The sequence below is a fragment of the Saccopteryx leptura genome, chromosome 7 (genome assembly GCF_036850995.1).
Source record: "Saccopteryx leptura isolate mSacLep1 chromosome 7, mSacLep1_pri_phased_curated, whole genome shotgun sequence".
In the NCBI taxonomy this organism is placed as follows: domain Eukaryota; kingdom Metazoa; phylum Chordata; class Mammalia; order Chiroptera; family Emballonuridae; genus Saccopteryx; species Saccopteryx leptura.
The window spans coordinates 502,839-519,429 of record NC_089509.1 but is presented as its reverse complement, the minus strand read 5'-3'; the positions used below and the strand labels follow the sequence as shown (position 1 = coordinate 519,429).

The following is a 16,591-nucleotide window of genomic DNA, read 5'->3' as shown; positions in this document are numbered from 1 at the left end:
AAAGTAAAAGGGAAATACGAAACACAGAAGAAATTGGGTCTTGGTACACAGTGGACATAATTAACTATTTGTTGAATTGCATTGAGGAACCAGAAGAGGGAGCGGGGTCTTCAGAGTGCAGTGGTTGGTGAGAGGACTGCTCTTAACTAACACCTAGGGGCTTCTGTTTACTCTTTGAGTTGATATGGTACATATACTGAGGTGTTGATAAGGGTCAAGGAGAGGAGGGGACAAATTTGAGAGACTCCATAGTGAAAGTTGATGAAGGACTAGGAGAAACAGAAGTCTTGAATTTTGGAGCTTAGCTAACAGAAATGATAACTCTTTCCAGAAGTTAGAAACTTGGGGAGGGGAATTACTTTGTGAGGAGACAATTAGGCTCTAGTCTTTATTTCTGTTTTCATGAGAAATAATATTTAGGTCATTTTTGCCAGGAGTCTACTTGTGATTTCTGTTATAAGTGGAATTTTAAAAATCAAAGAACAAACCCTCATGCTACCCTGTCCATGTATACACACACTGCATGCCTCCTGAGAACTTGTTTGATGTATGGTTTCATTTTCTTCTATTTTTAGGCTATACTGTTTTAAAAAAATTAGTAGACTTTATATATTTTAGAGCAATGGCAATTAATTAACCAGGATTGATACATTATTATTAAAAGTCCATAATTTACAATAGGTTTCATTGTTTGAATTGTACATTCTCTAGGTCTTGACAAATGTATAATGACATGTTTCCATCATTATAGATTCATACAGATTAGCTTCACTGCCCTAAAATTCCCTTCTTCTCCACCTATTTGTCCCTCCCTTGCACCCTCCCTTCTAGTCCCTGGCAACCACTGATCTTTTTACTGTCTCTGTGGTTTTGCCTTTTCCAGAATTAGGATGTGTATAACTTTTTTATATTGTCTTTTTTCACTTAGCAGTATGCTTTAAGGTTTTGTTCATGTCCTTTTTTGTGGCTCGAGACCTTATTTCTTTTTACGATTGAATAATAATAGTTCATTACATGGATCTACCATGGGTGTTTGTCTTTGCTTCTTGTTTTCTCAATCCATTCACCTGTTCACAAACTTCTTGGTTGCTAACAAATTTAGGCAGTTATGAATGAAGCTGCTATAAACATCTGTGTGCATGTTGGGTTTTTTTTGTTTGTTTTTTTTTAGTTAGATAGAGGGACAGACAAGGACACACCAGAAGGGAGAGAGATGAGAAGCATAAACTTAGAGTTGTGTCACTTTAGTTGTTCATTGATTGCTTCTTATACATGCCTTGACCAGTAGGCTTCAGCCAAGCCAATGACCCCTTACTCAAGCCAGTGACCTTGCTCAAGCCTTTGGGCTCAAGCCAGCGACCATGGAGTCATGTCTATGATCCCACGCTCAATCTGGTGACCCTGCGCTCAAGCTAGTGAGCCTGCACTCAAGCCAGTGACCTCCAGCCTTTGAATCTGGGTCCTCAGGATCCCAGGTTAATGCTCTATCCACTGTGCCACCACCTGGTCAGGCTGTGTGTATATAAGTTTTTCAGCTCATTTGGGTAAATACAAAAGAGCATGATTGCTTTATCTATCTAATGATATAAGTATGTTTAGTTTTATAAGACACTGCCAAACTGTCTTTCGAAGTGATTGTACTATTTTGCATTCTCACCAGCAGTGAATAAAAGTTTCTGTTGCTCTACATTCTTACCAACATTTGGTGTTGTCCTAGTTTTCTATTTTAGCCATTTTTTTTTTTAAGTGAGAGGAGGAGAGATAGAGACTCCCACATATGACCCAACTGGGATCCACCTGGCAAGCCCCATCTGGGGCTGATGCTCAAATCAACTGAGCTATTTTTAGCTTCTGAGGCCAATGCTCAGACCAACTGAAGTATTATCAATCAGCACCTGGGGCAATGCTCAAACCAATCAAGCCATTGGCTATGGGAGGAGAAAAGAGAGAGAAGGGGGAGAAGGAGGGGAAGAGAAGAAGACAGACACTTCTCCTGTGTACCCTGACTGGAAATCGAACCCAGAATGTCCATATGCTGGGCCCATACTCTATCCACTTAGCCAACCAGCCAGAGCCTTATTTTAGCCATTCTAATAGGTATATCTCATTGTGGCTTTAATTTGAAATTCCTTAATGATATGTGTTGTTGAGCATCTTTTTATATACTTATTTGCCAGCTGTATGTCTTCTTTGGTGAGGTACCTTGTTCAGACTTTTTGCCCATTTGTAACTTTAAAAAATTTTTATTGATTGATTTTTAAAGAGGAATGAGAGAGAGAGAGAGAGAGAGAGAGAGACATCGACTTGCTGTTCTACTTATTCATGAATTCACTGGTTGACTCTTGTATGTGCCCTGACCAGGGATTGAACTCTGCAACCTTGGGGTATTGGGATGACGCTCTAACCAACTGAGCTACCTTGCTAGGACTTAACAACATTTTTTTTTTTCCTAATGAGTTTTAAGAGGTTTTTGTATACAGTTGTCCCTCGCCATATCTTGGTTCACTTTTCGTGGTCTTACTGTATCACAGATTTTTTAATTGTGTATATCTAATTTTATATCGCGGATTTTTTGCTATATTGCGGGAATTTGTGGTGTATAGGTATTTTTATATATTTATTATTTTAATTATTTTTGTGGTAAAATAAGCATTTTCTAGCCTAAAAAATTGAAAACAATATAAAAAATATAAAGCCTTCAAATATATATAAATAATAAAGTCACTACTTTGCAAATTTTCGCAAAGACACAGATACAGAAAACAAACTGATAGTTGCCAGCGGGGAGAGAGGTTGGGAGACTAGGTGAGAAAAATGAAGGGACTAAAAGTACAAATTGGTAGTTACAAAACAGTCACAGGGTTGTGAAGTACAGCATAGGAAAAAGAGTCAATAATACTGTTATAACTATTATGGTGGCAGGAAACATCATGTGGGAACACATTGTATAGTACATGACTATCTAATCACTGTGCTGTACACCTGAAACTAATACAAAATAATACTGAATATCAACTGTGATTCAAAAATTAAAGAATGCACCTGGTTAAAAGGAATGTACCCCCGTAGAACCTAACCCCTGTGATAGACGAGGGACCACTGGATATCAGTCCTTCATATATTTACATGGATTTTCTGCCTGTTTGTGGCTTGTCTTTATTCTTAATAATTTCTTATGCCGATCAGAAGTTCCTTTTTTTTAGAAATTCTTTATTTACATGAAGTCCATGTTTTCATTTTTTTTTTTTTTTGTCATGGGTTGTGCTTTTGATGTTATATCTAATAAGTCATTAACAAACCCAAGATCACCTAAATCAGGGTTTGGGAACCCATGGCTCGCGAGCCAGATGTGGCTCTTTTGATGGCTGCATCTGGCTCGCAGACAAATCTTTAATAAAAAAATAATAATAACGTTAAAAATATAAAACATTCTTAAGTATTACAATCTATTCATTTCCTACTGCTCATGTTCATGGTTGCGAGTGGCTGGAGCCAATCACAGCTGTCCTCTGGGACAACACCAAATTTTTATTGGATAATGTATAACGTACAGGGGTCATTGTATGGCTCTCACGGAATTACATTTTAAAATATGTGGCATTCATGGCTCTCTCAGCAAAAAGGTTCCCGACCCCTGACCTAAATTATCTTCTCTTTTTCCATGAATGTTATACTTTCGTATTTTGCATTTTTTGTCTTTGATCCATTTTGAGTTCATTTTTGTGAAAGTTATAAGGTCTCTGTCTGTATTCATGATTTTGCATGTGGATATTCCATTGTTTTAGCACCATTTGTTAAAAAGATATCCTTTCATAGAGGCCAGTGCACATTGTTTTTTATTTTCTTTCCCAGTCTATAGATGTGTAATATGGCTCTTTGCGCTTTATTCCTTTATTTAAAAATTTATGGTAAACTCTCATCTTAGTTGTAGCTTTTTGATTGGTCAATAGTAAATGTTTTTATTCTTTCCAATTAACCATGATTCTCATATTATCTGTATTAAATCTCAAAATCTTTCCCCCCTTTTCATATTCTGAAAATTTTTACTTTTCCTAAGTTTTGCTTAAAACAGAACAAAGTCTTTATGTAAAACCATAACAGGCCTGACCTGTGGTGGCGCAGTGGGATAAAGCGTCAACCTGGAACACTGAGGTTGCTGGTTCGAAACCTTGGGCTTGCCTGGTCAAGGCACATATGGGAGTTGATGCTTCCTGCTCCTCCCCCTTCTCTCTCTCTCTCCCCTCTCTCTAAAAATCAATAAATAAAATATTAAAAAAACAAACAAAACCATAACAGCACTTACCAGGTAAGTAAAGGCCTCATTTCACAATGTGGAACAGCTCACTCTCACATTTGTGAGTCTATGCCACCTTTGGGAGCCTCCTTTTTTATTCTGTAAGTGATGAATCCCTTTGCCAAACATATTAGAGTAGGGTGTGAACTGTGTTTCTCAGAAGTGAAGTTTTCTTCTATTAGCTACATATTTGTGTGGAGGTACATTCCTTTTAATCAGGTGCATTCTTTTTTTAATTTTTCAATCACAGTTGATACTCAGTATTATATTTTATTAGTTTCAGGTGTACAGCACAGTGGTTCCCACATGTACTGTACAATGTGTTCCCACATAATGTTTCCTGGCGCCATAATAGTTATAACAATATTATTGACTATACTTCCTATGCTGTACTTCACAGCCCTATGACTGGTTTGTAACTACCAATTTGTACTTTTAGTCCTTTCATTTTTCTCACCTAATCTCCCAACCTCTCTCCCTGCTGGCAACTATCAGTTCGTTTTCTGTATCTGTGACTTTGTTTCTATTTTGTATGTTTATTTTGTTCTTTAGATCCCACATATAAGTGAAATCATATGGTACTTTTCTTTCTCTGTCTGACTCATTTCACATACCCTCTAGGTCCATCCATGCTGTTGCAAATGATAATTCATTTTGTATGTGTGTGCGGCCAAGTAATACTTCATTGTATGTGGGTGTATACGGGTTTTTTATTCATTCTTGTTGTATTAAGGAGCACTTGCGTTGCTTTCATACCTTGGCTATAATGCTGTACTGAACATAGAGTTCATTAAATAGTTGTGTTTTGTAAGATAAATTTCTCTCTTTTTTCCCCTGCCATCTTTCCCTCAGACTTGGTTTAATCTTCGTGGTTAATGACTTGGAAGATGTGGATGGGATGCAAGATGCTGGAGTGGCTGTTATGAGAGCTTATAATTACGTGGCCCAGGAAGTGGATGATTTTCATGCCTTCCAAACTCTGACACACGTATGTTTTTATTCAAAATGGCAAATAATTTTAAAATCTAACTTATTCTAAGAAACAGTATGTGGTAAGAGGGATTCACTGTTTCTGTAAAGAGAAAAAGTAAGGACTTACATAGGCTTTGTGTTCTATATTTCAGGAATTGCCATTACTTTGTTAATTCACCAATATCAGTAATAGATTGCTTTGATTTCAGCTAAGATCATCTGTCCTAGGATCCCTACTAATATATATTAACTAATCTTTTGCCTTCTGATGATTTGAAATCACTAATTAATGTCTGTTGGTAAATGGGATGTTCTCTACTTGTTTTAAAAATTGTTTGCTTTCCCCCCACTTTAAGACCATAATATTTTCAGTAGGGTACAGATTACTCTTCAAGTCATAATATTCTTATTGGCTGTCTTCTCCATATTAACTGGAAACTTTAAAATGCCCTAATTTTTATGTATATTTTAGATACTTGCTCAAGTTCAAACAAAGAACTCTCCTTGTTCTTTGTATTTTTAAATATAATTAACTTCATATTCAAGAAAATTAGACTATATTCAAAATAATTAACAATTCTTTTGTTTACATATTAGTGGTAATTATTGAAAAATCATCTTTAAAGCTATTGATTTTTTTTACCACTTTTACACATAAACATGAAGCCAGGTTAGTCTGCTGTGTATTATGTTTGTTATGTTTATTGTTTAGAAAGTTAGTGGCATTTTTTTTTACAAGTTTTACTTTATTTTTTTAGACAGAGAGAGAGAGAGAGAGAAGGATAGACAGGGACAGATAGATGAAAAACATCAAATCATTAGTTTTTCGTTGCGCGTTGCAACACCTTCGTTGTTCATTGATTGCTTTCTCATATGTGCCTTGACCGCGGGTCTTCAGCAGACTGAGTAACCCCTTGCTCGAGCCAGTGACCTTGGGTCCAAGCTGGTGAGCTTTTGCTCAAACCAGATGAGCCCGCGCTCAAGCTGGCGACCTCGGGGTCTCGAACCTGGGTCCTCTGCATCCCAGTCCGATGCTCTATCCACTGCGCCACTGCCTGTTCAGGCTCAGTGGCATTTTTTATTAGCTAAAGTGCATTATTTATTTGGCTAACATTCATCAGAGACCTGGAATTAGCTGTGAGGGATACGAAGGAGAGGAAGATGTCATTGTGTCCTCAAACCTACAGGTTAGTGGGGACACTTCCAGATGACAAGTTCACACAGAGTGGGTCACACAGACCACTAGGGGTGTATGGGAATTGTGATGTAGTGAGACGTTGTCCCAGCTGAATATAGGAGTAAAAAGCAGAGCAGTTGAACAATGGCTGCAAATCATTGTTTTCTGATGTAATGATTCTAAGTTGTTAGTGTGACAAGTAGAGTATTGTGAGAGCAGAATGGAGAGGAATTTGGTCATTGAAGTCATCAGACAGGTAACAGGTGTCCAGATCACAGAGTTACAGTCCAATTAAAAACATCATGGATCTATTTACAACAAAATAAATGGATCTTGATAACATTATACTGAGTGAAATAAATAAATCAGAAAAAACTAAGAACTATATGATTCCATACATAGGTGGGACATAAAAACGAGACTAAGAGACATGGACAAGAGTGTGGTGGTTATGGGGGAGGGGGGGAGGAGAGGGAGGGAGAGAGGGGAGGGGAGGGGCACAAAGAAAACCAGATAGAGGGTGACGGAGGACAATTTGACTTTGGGTGATGGGTATGCAACATAATTGAATGACAAGAAAACCTGGAGATGTTTTCTTTGAACATATGTACCCTGATTTATTGATGTCACCCCATTAAAATTAATAAAAAAAAATCATTGTTCTGATGAAGGGTAAAGAGAGTGATGGAATGCCAGTGGTGAGTTGTTGCTGGGATCTTTGAGCACTGATGGTGATGGGAGTTAGCGTGGAGAATGAAATCTGTTCAAAAGAAGATGCTGAGGATAGTTAGTGTTTTAAAGTCTGCTTTTTAAAGTCCCCCCCACCCTTAATAGCTATGTGAAGAAAAGGATAATAAGAGTTTTCATTTCTTTTTCTTCATTTTTAATTGCAAAAATTAAAGAAAAATTTATTATAAAAGTTTTTTCATGTAATATTAAAGTGTGTCAATTTAAAATGATCTCTCTCCTCTCCCTAACCCTGCTCCTCAAAATTATCCACTATTAAAAGGTTTCTTTATCCTTCTAGATGTTAACTGTACATGTATAGACACAGTTTTGTTTGTTTTATGTTTGCTTTTTAAAAACGGATTATGCCATTTATACTTTATAACTTTTCCTTAAACATAATGGACACAGGTTCTTATTTCAAGGATTATTTATAAATATTCATATTTTTAAAAATTTAACAGTTTTGCATTTCATGTGACTTCATGTGAGCATGAATTGATTGGGTCATTTTAGCAATATGTGGTTTCTAACAGAAGAAGGCATCTTGAGGCATATGGAAAAGAGACAGTTGCTATTCTCATTTAAACTTTTAAGGAAAATAGTCATGTTTTCCTCTACATTCAGAAATTTTTTGTAATAAACAGTTTGAAATTTGAATTTAAAAGTATAGTTGGTTAACTGATTTTTCTTTCTTCAGATATATAACAAAGTAAGGACTGGAGAAAAAGTGAAAGTTGAACATGTGGTCAGTGTCCTGGAGAAGAAATATCCATCTGTAGAAGTGAATAGCGTTTTGGGGATTGATTCTGCTTACGATCAGAATCGGAAGGTAAAAATTCTTTGTCACTTCTCATGTGACTACAACACTGTACTTACTTCCCTTTCTTTGAGGTTGTTTGTTATTGGTGGTGGTGGTTGAAGTGCTTAGGTATTTAGGATTTAACAATTTAGAAACCAGATCCCTTTTTATATTTCAGTTTTGTAGGTATCATTCATGTTTAGCTAGCATAATAACTATTAAATTGAAAAGCCATTTCTTTTTTACAGTGCAATAGTAGTACTTGAGTGATGTACATTCTGGATAGAATTTACTGGTAAGTATGATGTATGATTGCCAGGATGTGAGATATCGCTTAATGTGTATCATATATAGTTGTTTAGGCTAAAGATGGAAATGTCTTAGAGAATTTTGTCATAAACAAGCCTGACCTGTGGTGGTGCAGTGGATATATAGCATTGACCTGGAATGCTGAGGTCACTGGTTCCAATCCCTGGACTTGCTGGGTCAAGGCACATTTGGGAAGTGACAACTAACAAGCTGATGCTTCTTGCTCCTCCCCCACTGCCTTTCTCTCTCTCTCTCTCTCTCTCTCTCTCTCTTTCAGTCAATTAATAAAGTCTTGGAAAAAATATGTAATAAACAGAATGGTAAGATGTGGTAATAGTGATATAGACAAATATTTTAAAATTTTTATTTAAAGATAGTAGTGCTCCTTGTGTGATATTAAGTACAGTAAAGAGCTCTTAAGGAATGAAGTGATCAGTTTATTGAAAATAAATATTATGGTAATTAATCAAAATATATTTCTAGACATTTTAATTTAAAACAATAAAAGGGTATTTGTTTACTAACTTTTATTTTTTTCAAGTAAAGGACAAGGCCTTTGGTTCTTCCGTTTGGAGTTCTGAGCTAGCATTTCTTTAGAAATTATACTCATAATGAATTGTTTATATTTTCTCTTTAATCTGAATACAGGATCCTTTGAGATGTTTACAGTCTTCCTCCCCTCTCATAATTGTTTTAACCCATGTCTCATTCAGCATCAGCTGCTTTTAGTTTTTCACCTTTTGAGTTTTTCTAGTCATTTAATTTTTCTTGGGGAGACCAACTCTTTCTTTTTGCACTCATATTTTATTGGCTATATAATATTAATTATGTTGTTCCACTAAGAAAAATAGTTGGTTTGGAAACAGGCACATTGATCTTTGGTAAACATGTAGTTCAAATGAGAGGAGCAAATGTGTGTGCATTCTAGAGAGTAGCTTACCCGTTTAAGAACTGAGCATGCTTTATAGTAAATCTTTGTTGCATTAACTTGGTTTATATTGGTTAAGAGACCTGCTGCTGTAAATTGATCCAGGTTTTAGAGGGCTTAAACAAAACACTATTTAGTAAGAACAAAACATCAGGATTTAATAGGTAGAGACATTTCTGAAATATTTTGAAATAAGGAATAACGTTTTGTTTTTAAACACATATGGTAATACTGGATTACTTCTCTGTGCCAATCCCTATAATAGAAAGTTGAACAAGAGGTGGTATCTGTACTTAGGGTGACACACACACAGTGAGAGCAGTAAGGTTTTGGTGATTGTGATGTTAGTGTCTGCAGTTGTAGAGGGGAGGCCCAGAAGGGTGGGCAGCTCTGCTAGTTTGGGACAAGGTCATTTCTTGGAATCTTCCTAGAGGTGCTGACACTTGCCTGCTCTGTGAATGAAAGTTTTTAGGGGGATAAATGAAAAATAAAACACAAACGCAAAGGTTTATTATGTATGTAAATTAATTAATATTGAGCTCAAAACTAGTAAAAAGACTGGCTCTCTACCAATATTTTTTTTTACAGGGACAGAGAGAGTCAGAGAAAGGGATAGATAGGGACAGACAGAACGGAGAGAGATGAGAAGCATCAATCATCAGTTTCTCGTTGCGACACCTTTGTTGTTCATTGATTGTTCTCTCATATGTGCCTTGATCGTGAGCCTTCAGCAGACCGAGTGACCCCTTGCTCAGCAACCTTAGGTCTGAGCTGGTGAGCTTTTTTTTTTTCTCTCAACCCAGTTGAGCTCGTGCTCAAGCTGGCGACCTTGGGGTCTTGAACCTGGGTCCTCCGCATCCCAGTCTGACGCTCTATCCACTGTGCCACCGCCTGGTCAGGCTCTACCAATATTTTTGAAAATGTAAATTCATAACAGGAGCTAGTGGGTCTGTGAGGATGATAGCTTGTTTTTCCTTTTTACTATTTGTTTTTCTTTTTTGGTGACAGAGAGACAGAAAGAGACACAGATAGGGACAGACAGACAGGAAGGGAGAGAGATGAGAAGCATCAGTTACTCATTGCGGCACCTTAGTTGTTCATTGATTGCTTTCTCATATGTGCATTGACCAGGGGGCTCCAGCAGAGCGGGTGACCCCTTGCTCAAGCCAGCAACCTTTGGGCTGAAGCCAGCAACCATGAGGTCATGTCTATAATCCCAGGGTCAAGCCAGTGACCCAGTGCTCAATCCAGATGAGCCTGTGCTCAAGCTGGTGACTTTGAGATTTTGAATCTGGGTCCTCTGCCTCCCAGTCCGATGCTCTATCCACTGTACAACTGTCTGTCAGGCTCCTCTTTATTATTTTTATTATGGTTTTTTTTTTTTACAGCCACTGATAAGGATTTCCCCCAGCTTTATTGAGATATAATTGACATGTAACATTGTGTAAATTTGAGGTCCACAGTGTGTTGATTTGATACATGATTACCAATCATGTTAGTTAATACCTCCATCACTTCACATAATTTTGTGGTGAGAATTTTTTTTTTAATTTAGTGAGAGGAGGGGAGGCAGATACAGATTCCTACATGCGCCCCGACCAGGATCCACCCGACAAGCCCACTATGGGGTGATGCTCTGCCCATCTGGAGCCCTTGCTGCGTTGTAGTCGGAGCCTTTTTTAGCGCCTGAGGCGGAGGCCATGGAGCCATCCTCATCGCCTGGGGCCAACTCGCTGCAGTCAAGCCATGGCTGCAGGAGGAGGAGAGGTGGAGAAGCAGATGGGTGCTTCTCCTGTGTGCCCTGACTGGGAATCAAACCTGGGACATCCACATACCGGCCTGGTGCTCTACCACTGAGCAAACTGGCCAAGGCCAAAGAATATTTAAGATCTACTGTCTTAGCAATTTTTTTTGTTGTTGTTGTATTTTTCTGAAGCTGGAAATGGGGAGGCAGTCAGACAGACTCCCGCATGCAGTCCAACCGGGATCCACCCGGCACGCCCAATAGGGGGCGATGCTCAGCCCATCCGGGGCATCGCTCTGTTGTGACCAGAGCCACTCTAGTGCTTGGGGCAGAGGCCAAGGAGCCATCCCCAGCGCCCGGGCCATTTTTTGCTCCAATGGAGCCTTGGCTGCGGGAGGGGAAGAGAGAGACAGAGAGGAAGGAGAGGGGGAGGGGTGGAGAAGCATATGGGCGCCTCTCCTGTGTGCCCTGGCCGGGAATCGAACCCAGGACTTCCGCACGCCAGGCCGACACTCTACCACTGAGCCAACTTGCCAGGGCCTGTCTTAGCAATTTTTAAGTATATAGTACAGTATTGTTAGGTATAATCATGCTGTTCATTAGAACCCTCAGAACATACTCATCTTATAACTGTTGTACATTTTGTGCAATCTCTCTCCATTTTCCCCATACCCTAGCACCTGACAGCCCTATTGCCTGTTTCTATGAGTTCAGCTTTTTCAGATTCTACATGTAAATATTTGTCTTTCTCTTTCTGACTTAAATTGGCACAGTGCCCTTAAGGTCCATCCATGTTATTGCAAATGGCAGGACTTATTTCTTTCTCATGGCTGAGTAATATTTCATCATATATATATGTGTGTGTGTGTTTATACACATACACACCCCACAAGTTCCCTATCGACTCAGCTACCACACACACATGCACACACCTGTATCCATTCAGCTGTTGACAAGCCACTTAGCTTGATTCCATACTTGGCTATTGTAAATAATGCTGCAGTGAACATGGGAGTGTGGATATCTCTAAGATCTGGCTTTATTGCCTTTTAGATGTTTATCGAGAAGTGAGATTGCTGGCTCATATCATAGTTTATTTAAAAGAGGAACCTCCATACTTCTTGTGTAGTGACTGCACCAATTTACATTCCCACCAACAGTGCACACGTGTTCCCTTCTCTTAACACCCTCATGAACACTTGTTATCTCTTGGCTTTTTAATGATGGCCATTCTAACAGGTGTAAGCTGATATCTCATTTTGGTTTTGATTTACAGTTTTCTGATGATTAACCACACTGAACACCTTTCAAGTCTTTGGCAAAATATCTTTCAGTTCTTCTACCCCTTTTGAATCAGACTTTTTTTACCTTACATATTTTGGATATTAGCCGCTTATTAGATACATGATTTACATATAAATAGATTATCTCTTTATTTTGTTTGTTTTCTTTGCTATATTGAAGCTATCAATTATTATTTTTTTTTTTTGAGACAGAGACAGAGAGAGGGACAGATAAGGACAGACAGACAGGAAGGGAGAAATATGAGAAGCATCAATTCTTCGTTGTGGCTCCTTAGTTGTCATTGATTGCTTTCTCATATGTGCCTTGACCGGAGGTCTACAGCAGAGCAAGTGACCCTTTGCTCAAGCCAGTGACCTTGGGCTCAAGCCAGAGACCTTGGGCTCAAGCCAGCAACCTTGGGCTTCAAGCCAGCGACCTTTCTGGGATCAAGTCAGCGACCATGGGGTCATATCTATGATCCCATGCTCAAACCAGTGACCCGGTGCTCAAGCTGATGGGCCCACACTTAAGCTGGCAACCTCAGGGTTTTGAACCTAGGTCTTCTGTTTCCCAGTCTGACTATCCACTGCACCACTGCCTGGTCAGGCTGAAGCTATTAATTGTTTTCATAATTGATTTTACTTTATTGTGTTTACATAGATTCAAGTGTCCTGCTGAATACATTGCCCTCACCCCTGTGATCCCCTCAACATCCCCTTTGCCCCCCTCCCCCTAAAGTTCTCCTCCCTTCCCTCCAAGACTTGCTTTTCTGCTCTCTATAAGGCTGTGTTATGTGCTGTATATATAATTTTACCAATCTCTTTCCCTTCTCTGATCCCATCCTCTCATCCCCTTTCCCTCTGTCGGCATTTCCTCTGCTCCCTTTGATCCCACCTCTGTCGCTATTCTGTTCCTCAGCTCACATTGTTCATTGTATTCATCAAATGAGTGAGATCATCTGATATTTTTCTTTCTCTGCCTGGCTTATTTCACTTAACATAATAGTTTCCAGGTCCATCCATGTTGTTGCAAAAGGTAAGATTTTCTTCTTTTTCATGGCCAGATAGTATTCCATTGTATATATGTACCATAGCTTTTTAATCCACTTGTCCACTGACGGACTCTTGGGCTCTTTCCAGATCTTGGCTATTGTAAACAATGCTGCCATAAACATGGAGGTGCATTTCTTCTTTTGAATCAGTGATTTGGTGTTCTTAGGATATATTCCTAAAGGTGGAATGGCTGGGTTAAAAAGCCGTTTGGTTTTTAATTTTTGAGGAATCTCCGTACTGTTTTCCACAGTGGTTGCACCAGTCTGCATTTCTACCGCATTGCAGGAGGGTTCTCTTTCCTCCACACCCTCACTAGCACATCTAGTTTGTTGATTTGATAATGAGTGCCATTCTGACTAGTGTGAGGTAGTATTTCATTGTGGTTTTAATTTGCATTTCTCTAATGATTAGTGATGTTGAACAGTTTTTCATCTGCCTATTGGCCATTTGTATATCCTCTTTGGAGAAGTATATAGTGGAATAATCCATTGCATGACCTTGGATGGGAACACAGCCAATAAGAAAAGACTGTTTTGCCAAGAGAATTGTTTTGTGATTTGAAGGCGGGTCACTGAAACAAGTCTACCTGACCGAAAGCAGTTGCTAGACTCTCTTCTCAGTAAAAAATTCTCATAAGATTTTACTGCTCCCTTCAAGATAAAAGAAAGGAATGTAGTGGGAACCATAGGAGCAATAGCAGTTAATGCCTATTGGTATTGTATTGTTTATTAAGCTATCATGCAGATGTATTCCATGTATCTTTAAGTAAATGTTATGTTTGATGTTATGCCAATTTCTAAGTAAACAAGCTTTTTGAAATCTTGTGAATAAAAATAGGACACAGCGTGAACTCGGCGCAATTTGCCTGAGCAAGCAGTGGTCTTTTGCTAGTTCATGAAGATTTCGTCTGCTGATCTCTCTCTCTGCACCCCTGACTCACAACAACAGAAGTGTCTATTCATTTCTTTTGCCCATTTTTTGATTGGACTGTTTATCTTCCTAGTGTTGAGTTTTACAAGTTCTTTATATATTTTGGTTATTAACCCCTTATCAGATGTATTGTCAAATATGTTCTCCCATTGTGTGGTTTGTCCTTTTATTTTGTTTATATTGTCTTTAGCTGTACAGAAGCTTTTTTTTTTTTCTGACAGAGTCAGAAAGATGGATAGACAGGTCCAAGCTGGTGAGCCTTTGCTCAAACCAGATGAGCCCGCGCTTAATCTGGGGACCTTGGAGTCTCGAACCTGGGTCCTCCACATCCCAGTCCGACACTCTAATCTACTGTGCCACCGCCTGTTCAGGCTGTGCAGAAGCTATTTATTTGCTATAGTCCCATTTGTTCATCCTGTCTGTTATTCACTTGCCTGTGGAGATAAATCAGCAAATATTAATATATTGCTGTGAGAGATGTAAGAGCTTATTGCCTATGTTTTCTTCTAGGATGCTTATGGTTTCACGACTTACATTTAAGTCTTTTATCCATTTTGAGTTTATTTTTGTAAATGGTGTAAGTTGGTGGTCTGGTTTCATTTTTTTGCAGGTAGTTGCCCAGTTTTCCCAACACCGTTTGTTAAAGAGACTGTCTTTACTCCATTGTATGCTTTTACCTCCTTTGTCAAATATCAATTGTCCAGAAAGGAGTGGGTTTATTTCTGGGTTCTCTGTTCTGTTCCATTGATCTGTATGCCTGTTCTTATGCCAGTACCAGACTGTTTTGAGTATAATGGCCTTGTAGTATAACTTGATATCAGGAAGTGTGATATCACCCACTTTATTCTTTTTTGTTCAAGATTGCTGAGGCTATTTGTGTTCTTTTTTGGTTCCATATGAATTTTTGGAATATTTGTTCTATATCTTTGAAATATGTTATTGGTATTTTAATAGAAATTACATTGAATCTATGGATTTCTTTGGGTAATATAGATTTTTTTCCCCTGAAGTTGGAAACGGGGAGGCAGTCAGACAGACTCCCGCATGCGCCCAACTGGGATCCACCCGGCATGCCCACCAGGGGGCGATGCTCTGTTTCAACCAGAGCCATTCTAGCGCCTGAGGCAGAGAGCCATCCTCAGCACCTGGGCCAACTTTGCTCCAGTGGAGCCTTGGCTGCGGGAGGGGAAGAGAGAGACAGAGAGGAAGGAGAGGGGGAAGGCTGGAGAAGCAGATGGGCACTTCTCCTGTGTGCCCTGGCTGGAAATTGAACCTGGACTCCTGCATGCCAGGCCGACGCTCTACCACTGAGCCAACCGGCCAGGGCAATATAGATATTTTAATGCTGTTTATTATTCCTATCCATGAACACAGTATATGCTTCCACTTGTTTGTATCTTCCTTGATGTATTTTATCAATGTTTTATAATTATCCGAGAACAAGTCTTTAACCTCCTTGGTTAAATTGACTCCTAGGTACTTTATTTTTTTTTGTTGTACTACTGAAGGGGATTGTTTTCTTAATTTCTCTTTCAAACAGTTCATTGTTGGTGTATAAAAATGCCTCTGATTTCTGAGTATTAATTTTATATCCTGCCACCTTGCTGAATTCATTTATCAGGTCCAGTAGTTTTTTGACTGCAACTTTAGAGTTTTTAATGTACAGAATCATATCATCCGCAAATAATGGTAGTTTTACTTTTTCTTTTCCAATTTGGATGCCTTTTATTTCTTCTTTTTGTCTGATTGTTCTGACTAGGACTTCCAGAACTATATTGAATAAGAGTGGTGAAAGGGGGCACCCCTGCCTTGTTCCTGATCTTAAGCAGATTGCTTTTATCTTTTGCCCATTGAGTATGATATTGGCTGTGGGTTTGTCATAGATGGCCTTTATCTTGTTGAGGTATGTTCCCTGTACTCCCACTTTGCTGAGAGTTTTGATCATAAATGGGTGCTGGATTTTATCAAATGCTTTTTCTGCATGTATTGATATTATCATGTGGTTTTTCTCCTTCCTTTTGTTTATGTGATGAATCACATTGATTGATTTTTGAGTAGTGTACCAGCCTTGCCTCCCCAGAATAAATCCCACTTGATCGTGATGTATGATATTTTTAATAATATTGTTGGATCCGGCTTGCTAATATTTTGTTGAGAATAGTAGCATCTAAATTCATCAGGGATATTGGCCTATAGTTTTGTTTTGTGTTTTGTATTGTCTTTGCCTGGTTTTGGAATCAGTATTATGCTCACCTCATAAAAGGAGCTTGGCAGTCTTCCCTCTTCTTGAGGTTTTTGAAATAGCTTGAGAAGGATAGGAGTTAGTTCTTTTTTGAATATTTGGTACAATTCGCCTGTGAAGCCATCTGGCCC

The 16,591-nt window shown here is 38.7% G+C and overlaps 1 protein-coding gene across 4 annotated transcripts in view; it reads left to right on the top strand.

The window, feature by feature from the left end:
- Window positions 1–16,591, top strand: part of UGGT1 (UDP-glucose glycoprotein glucosyltransferase 1) — a 246,306-nt gene that overhangs the window by 124,495 nt on the left and 105,220 nt on the right. For all 4 annotated transcript variants that reach the window (XM_066345928.1, XM_066345929.1, XM_066345927.1 and 1 more), the window contains 2 exons: window positions 5,147–5,282; window positions 7,870–8,001. In XM_066345928.1, coding sequence (XP_066202025.1) covers window positions 5,147–5,282; window positions 7,870–8,001 — 268 coding nt within the window. The remainder of the gene's footprint in view (window positions 1–5,146; window positions 5,283–7,869; window positions 8,002–16,591) is intronic.